The 7,764-nt window shown below is 41.0% G+C and overlaps 1 protein-coding gene across 1 annotated transcript; it reads left to right on the forward strand.

Annotated features, from left to right (window-relative positions):
• The first annotated feature begins 3,361 nt into the window (after positions 1-3,361).
• LOC123443023 (histone H4) lies at positions 3,362-3,925 on the forward strand. The gene has a single exon (XM_045119242.1). The coding sequence runs from the start codon at positions 3,440-3,442 to the stop codon at positions 3,749-3,751; it is 312 nt and encodes a 103-aa protein (XP_044975177.1). The 5' UTR covers positions 3,362-3,439; the 3' UTR covers positions 3,752-3,925.
• The last annotated feature ends 3,839 nt before the right edge of the window (positions 3,926-7,764 follow it).

Here is a 7,764-nt window from a genome sequence, read left to right on the forward strand (position 1 = left end):
TCAGAAAGAGTGGAGGTACATGATAAACCACTCTTCTCCCCAAATGAGAGCAATAGGGGGAGAAATCTGACCACACGAGATATAATCTCGCATATGCTTCCGCGGAAATAGAGGAAATCAAATCCTCAACCAGTAAATGTAATTCAACATCAAGTTGAAAGACACCTCACTGGATGCTCATCATCCAAAGCCCGACATAAATGTGCACAAATGTTTTGGTGTCGGGACATCGAAACACCTTGACTCCATTATTCTAGGAAATCACAAGGTGTTAAAAGGAATAAATACATTTCCACAAAATTCATTGATTCCACTAGAATCATATAAAATAAAGACTACATTTGTCGACATATATTTCTTCTCAAAATTGCTAAAACCTTTTGGGCCCTGAACCAAAATCCATGGTAGAGTGCCTCTTGTACTCATATTGGTTCACATAAAAGAAAGTAATTAATGAAGAATAGCACTCGCTTATCAAAGAGTGGTATTTACCACAGTAATACATACTCCTCATAAGTATCTTCCATATGGAATACTAAAAACTTCTCATTCATAGACAAAGTCATTGAGGTGGTGAAAAAACAAGGCTTGTAGCAAAAGGGTTCACGCACAGACCCGACATCGATTACGATGTAACATACCTTCTTGGTATGAGTGGAACTATGTTTCGATAATAAATATCATTGGCAGTACAAATAATATTATCCATGCAGTTAATGGATGCAGTGGCTACATACTCATATGAGTCGCTCATTTCAGAAATCTATATTAAAGTCCCTGAAGGGCTTACATTTCCGAATCCAAAATAAATTGCAACATATTTGTATAAAATTTCAGAAGTCACTCTATGGCTTGATATAGTCGGAAATCATATGGTACTACTGACTAAATGATTTTTCTTCTTCCGAAGGATTACTCAATGATGATTGTTTATGTGTTAACAAAGGAATAACAAATTTGAATTCCTTATATCACCTCAGTGTATGTCGATGATTTCATCATCAATGTCTCTACAAGACCTAAACATACATAAAATCATCTCAAGACGAAAAAATTGGATTCAACCAAATTTAGCTTAAGTTTACAACTTGAGCATTATATCAAGAATACGTATCAGTCTACATATATCCAAAACATATACGAGAAGTTCAGTGTGGATATATCATAACAACAAAAGACATGTATGGTCATACTATCTTTGATAAGGTACAAATCCATTCATACCTAGGGGTGATAATGAAGTGATACAAGGACATGCAGTTCTATATTTCACTAATGTCAAAGCACTCGTATACTTGCAAACTACGTCAGGCCTGACACTATATTTGCTATCTTTATTCAGAGTGCAACTCCCAACAAAAGGTATATGGTTGATATAAGTACTATCATCTTACATCTGAAGATTACAGTAAATCTTGGATATTTTTCATCAGGAAATAGAAGATATGACCATGATATGATGTAATGACATTGGCTTTTTATTTGATCCCAATGACGCCATATCAATGACTGAATTTGCTGGAATAGCCTTCACATGGAATTCATATAAATAGATTTTAATGAATATTTCCAATTATCATTCTAACATAATTGATTTATCTAAAGGCATTGCAAAATATGCATAACTTAGTAGATTGGTTAACCACACTCAAAATCACGTGGTTGAGATTCATCAGAATCACATAACTTGATTTATCAAGATACTTCCACTTGTGTTACTCAATGCCTATAGGTTATATGAAGAGCAATATCATAAATCACAATGCTCGGAAATTACTTATCCTCACGGATTATAGAAAATTGAGGAAATAATTTGCAAACAAAATATTATTATAATCCAACAGATTATACACAATTTCATGTTCATGTCAATGGTAATGGTATGAGACATCCTCCATATTTGCAATGTTCAGGGGGAGTAATCTCCCAAACTATAACCTATTAACAATCATCAGATTGCATATATTGTACTCTTTTTTCCTTGATGAGTTTTCCCTAACGGTTTCTCATAAAAGGTTTTTAACGATATAATAAAAACACAAGTATCTATATATGCCATATCATTTTCTCCTTATATTTTTCCCATTGGGTTTTAAAGGAGTTTTCAATGGCATGTACGATTGCACTTTTTCCCTTGTGAGTTTTCTCTCAAGTTTCTCATAATGTTTTTTAGTGAGGCAATATCTTCTCAAAGATCATATGTCATACTTTCTATTTTCCCTGCTATGGTTTTTAAAGGAAGTATTCAAGACATATTAATTGTTCTCTAAACTTATCAATGAGTTTTCTCCTTCTTCAAAAGTTTTCTCATATGAGTTATCAAGAGACAATGATCATCATATGTTGCATCATTTTCTCCTTATTTTTTCCACTGGGTTTGAAGGAGTTTTAGCAACATATCTACTCTATTCTCCTCATATTTTTCCCACAGGGTTTTTGGGGGAGACTCTCAAGATTATCTGGAAGATTTCTCAAGATGGAAGATCTATATGCAAGAAGCTTTCAACGATGAAACATTCAAGGAGTGGTGTTGTACAAGGAGGGTGTTAGAAATTAATTAGTAGATTAATTAGCCAAGGGATGTGTCCAACCCCGAACAGTCGTGTCTCCTCTCTCTCTCTATTGCCAACAGACATCTGTTCTGGAGGGATGCCTCCGAACATACATCTCTTCTTTGCACCTCTTCCATATATATATACTTGAGAATCAATAGAAATCAGGACTAATCGTCCATTCACTTTAATTCAATCTCGTTTTACTCTAACAGAAATATCATTGTGTTTTTTTTCTCTAGCTACCTAAATCCATGCACTGCTGGACTGTAGATGCAGACACCACACCGTGCTCGCCCCTATTGTGTATCTTATTATATTGAATATTCATTTATTTTGTTTCATATGTAGTTTCTAGTAAAATCTTTAAAAAGTTTTATATTTAAAAACGGATGGAGTATATGAAAAGAGGGAGCATAAAAGTTTACGAAGGGAGTAGATATTAGGTTTTATTTTAGTTGCTAAAAAACTGGTGAAATAAAAAGTTCGTGAAAAACACAAATAAAAAAATGTTGAGATTTTTTTAATACGAAAATAAACCCCAAAACCAGACAACACGTGAGTGAAAACAGAATAAACAAACACAGGAAAAAACATCTTCCCGCTCACGTCTGTATAGAAGTCCACCTGTTGCTGCGAAAACACACTTCCTCCCGCTCACGCCCCCGCTCCACGCCACGTCACCGATCCGCGGCGCCCCTCCTCCCCCATCCCGACCATCCATCTCCCATCCGACGGCCCACACCCCGCAGCACGCGGATCGCGCCCGGAAATCTCGCGGCTACAAATTCCCCACGCCCCGGCCCCGTGCATCCCATCTCACCGCACCGCCGCAACAACCACACACCCACAGAACCCAAGCTCGCCGGAGGGAGAAGCCGTCAACCATGTCTGGCCGCGGCAAGGGAGGTAAGGGGCTGGGCAAGGGTGGCGCCAAGCGCCACCGGAAGGTGCTCCGCGACAACATCCAGGGCATCACCAAGCCGGCCATCCGTCGTCTGGCTCGCCGTGGCGGCGTGAAGCGCATCTCGGGGCTCATCTACGAGGAGACCCGCGGCGTGCTCAAGATCTTCCTCGAGAACGTCATCCGCGACGCCGTCACCTACACCGAGCACGCCCGCCGCAAGACCGTCACCGCCATGGACGTCGTCTACGCCCTCAAGCGGCAGGGGCGAACCCTCTACGGATTCGGCGGCTAGTCCGCGCCGCTCCGGTCGGATCCACCTCGCGGCCGTCGGATTCGTAGCTAGCCATGGTTGTTGTTCAGTGTTCATTGTCTTGAGTGTAACGGAATGGCCGCATCTCGCTGCTGTGTGTTGTTTCGATGTGGTACCGCTAGCATGGAATGGAAATCTCAGCGCTTTATCCCTGAATTCGCCTTCAATCTATTGCTCTTTTGTTAAATCTTGTCACTGTGTTCCCCATTTCCCATTGTTCGTTGCTTTAATATTCTGCCCCCAAAATCGACCGTGTTGGCTTCAGTTTGCAGTACGCTCGAACCATCCCTGCATCTCTGAATGTCAACTGTCAAATGCCCACCATGAGCTGATTCGATGCTCAGATGGAACTTTCCCCAATTACATAGCCGCAACCACTTCATCTTGTGCTCCGCAAATTGAACCAAGCGTGACAAATGTGTATGTGGTGCCTTTTTAAGACCTTGGTGTCTCACCTTTCCCCAATTTCAACATTTAAATGTTTCAGTCCTCTGCAATTGAACAAGTGCACGGGAAGCAGCTGATTTTTTGTTTTGCCACTTTTTGAACATAAATGCTGACCATCTGATGCATTTTTAATTGTGATAAGAGGCATCTGATTTTTTTGGCTCAGCATGGATTTCTGACTACCCGACCCTAGTTTTTAAATCATGATAAGAAGCTGTTGTTTTCTTTGGCTGCAGATATCACCTGGTTGCAGATGGAAAAGATGGACCAGGGTGCAGCTCAAGGTGCATACATTAGGCTCATGGCTAGTGGGCTTGGTTTACAGTTTCCCATGTTTTCATGCATCCAAGGATCTTTATCATTGCCTGAATGCTGAGATTTCAGGCTTCCTGAAATGATCAAACGGGTACGATGATATATAAACAGCCAGTTAGTACTCCCTCCGGTCCTTTTTAGTCTGCATATTAGCTTTGTCCGAAGTCAAAGTATCTTTACTTTGACCAAATTTATAGAAACATGTATCAACATTCACAATATCAAATTAATATTGTTAGATTCATTATGAAATGTAGTTTCATGAAATGTATATTTGGTATTGTGGATGTTGATATTTTTTAATATATATTTGGTCAAACTTTGTAAAGTTTGACTTGACACAAATCTAATATGGGGAGTAAAAAGGACCGGAGGGAGTACTTGTATATCCGAAGAGCAGTGAAACTGTATTGAGATCAGGCTATTTTTTGCATTCAGGCCAAAGAACGCATATCTGAACATCAATAGAGAAGATTCACTATCATATTGGCACCGTTAATGCACATTAGCACCATTCATGCACATTTTGCATTTCAGGGACAATTTGAACATCAATAGAGATGATTCACTATCATATTGGCACCACAGCATTTGAAATCAATATTTCAGAGCTGAATTTATTGATTATACTAGGAAGATGGAATCAACCACCTTGGCTGGCCAGATGCTACTTGCATGCTGCTAGTCCAAAACAATACGCACTACTGCTCACCCATACATGTTCATTACATTGCCTAGCTACTAATTAAGTATAGTACGCTTACATACCAGAGTAAGCAGCAATGCAGAAAGATTGACCACTCTTTTCATCATCCTCATCAACTTCTTAGCTACCATACTTAGTTTTTCGTCATTGTCGTCATCATGATCAGCATATTGTGCAACTTATGTAGTTATTTCCCCCTGCTGAGCGAGAGGGCTTCCACCAAGCATGCTGACTTTCACCTGACCAAGTGTCTTGCTCGCCGGGAAGCTTATCTTCTGAAATAATTAACCATGACAAACATTGATGTCATAGGTTCTGAATTTATAACGAGTGCACAATAGTTGCAACTTGCAGCAAGCAAAAGTAATTTCCCAGGTTATTCATAAGCAAGCATATAGGTAGAACAAGTATGATGCAGCAGATATGCATACATGACTAGCCACTTTATTTGCTGATCCATTACCATGGATTTAATGTTTAACTCATTTCAATGGGTGTTGGGTTAGCTGCATGGAACTCTTGGTTGCACTGCAAAAATTCATCGAAACCAGTTCAGTGTTAATCCATAAGCACTCCCTCCTGATCTACTCCTACTAGCTACAAAATGACAGCACGGTCTATTCGACTAGGCAAATGGCATTCTTTCACTTGCACAAAACAGAGGTTTTACTTCTGTTGAATGCACTTGCAGAAAACAGACCTGGCCTGAGCTGCAGACGAAGCAAAAGGTGAGGGACTCACTGGCTTTGCCGCGCAGAAACGAGAAGGTCTTCTTCTACCACGCTTGCAAGGGGCCCTGGGTGTCGGCGCTGCCACCGGAGCAGGTGGGCAAGCTGCAGCGGAGCCGACGGCAATGCCATCATCCTTGGCATCGTCGGCTGGTTATTACAGTCCAGCGCCTCCGTCTCGCAGGGGATGCCGAGACCGAGACCGAGACCATCCAGCGGCGGCATGACAGGGGTGGTGGATTCCAACTTTTGGAGTCCACAGTTTAGAAGATCGGCAGGCGATTCCTCTGCCGGCAGATTGAAGTGCTGGGCGACGGGAGCTCCCAGTCGTTGCCGTCTGCGGCGTCGGCCATTTTCTTCTCACCTTCTCCTGTGAGTGGAAAGACAGAGTAGGCCTACAGAAAAACAGAGGCACTCGCTGTCAGATGGATGAATCATGTGAGCAAACGAAACAACAAAAAAGAAGGGAGAAAGGAATCTGAGGTCTTGCCTTCACCGATTCGCGGTATGCGAGAATATCTGCAAAATAGTTTCTTATCAATCTGTTTGGACATCCATCATATCTCTTCATAATTTTCAACGACCAAAAACCAAACCACCGTGCTTTTATTTTTTTGTTGATGTGTATAGCTATGACCATTGTTAGGTCCTTCTCCTCTTGAGGATCAAATTCTTCATAAAAAAATATGAGAAGAACTCATCTATAAATTTGAATTCAAACTAAAATTTAAAACTACAAACATCTACAAAAATCATCTACAATGAAGTTTAGTAGCAATATATACCTTCAAGCGTTTTGTCAAACACCTTGTGGGCACAGAGCTGCAAACCTCCGTCGGGCGCTGATTATCGGCGGAACAAGGCACTCCAGGAGCGGCCGCGATGAAGGAAGCAGCGGCGGCCATCGAGGAAGAGGGGGAAGCGACGCGTGCGGTGAGGAATGGCGGGAGGAAGCGCCGACAGGTCGCTGGAGAGGATGGGGAAGTCGCGTGGGCGAGCGGAGCTTTCAGATCCGGCGATTGGTGGGCATTCATATGGGCGAGTCACTGTTCAGCGTGCGGTAGCGGACGATAGAAAAATGCAGCCTGTGATGCGGTTTTATTCGGCGCACGGAATAGTTTTTAGCGCGTGCGATTTTAACGCGTCTGCTGGAGCTGCTGATTTGGTCTCGCACTTAAAGCCAAATTTTCAAGCGTACGATTTATTTAGGCATCTGTTCAAACCTAAAACGTCTTACTCCCTCCGTCCACACACACACACACACACACACATATATATATATATATATATATATATATATATATATATATATATATATATATATATATATATGAGCTGTATAATGTGTTTTTTAATTGCCTTTTACTATTAATAACATCAATAGAATATGAGCTGTATAATGTGAAATTATGTCACTGAAAGCTTCTTTGGCGGATTTGATGGTATGTTAGTTTTTGGTGGGGAATGAATATTTATATTAGCCAATAATAGAGATACAACAGAAGTTCATGGCAGCGGCAATTTCCGGGATGAAATTACGAAACCACCCTGCTGTTTTCGGCTGCTCTCTACCTAATTTCGCTAAGCCGTGACTCACACAGATGGCTTGACGATGGTATATTCAATTCGAAAACAGCAGAAGAACATCAAAATAACATACCATCGCCTTTTTATCTTCCATTTTTGCATAAGAAATTACTCCCTCAATACTCCAGTTTCGGACATTTGAAATTGGGGAAGTCAAAGAAAACAACATTTCAACCTCTTCCTTGCAATCATGAACCGCAGCAAACTCTATT

This window comes from Hordeum vulgare, chromosome 3H, assembly GCF_904849725.1.
Source record: "Hordeum vulgare subsp. vulgare chromosome 3H, MorexV3_pseudomolecules_assembly, whole genome shotgun sequence".
Lineage (NCBI taxonomy): Eukaryota > Viridiplantae > Streptophyta > Magnoliopsida > Poales > Poaceae > Hordeum > Hordeum vulgare.

Excerpts from the sequence above, each read along its gene's own strand:
- LOC123443023 (XM_045119242.1), top strand. The coding sequence starts at position 3,440 with ATGTCTGGCCGCGGCAAGGGAGGTAAGGGGCTGGGCAAGGGTGGCGCC.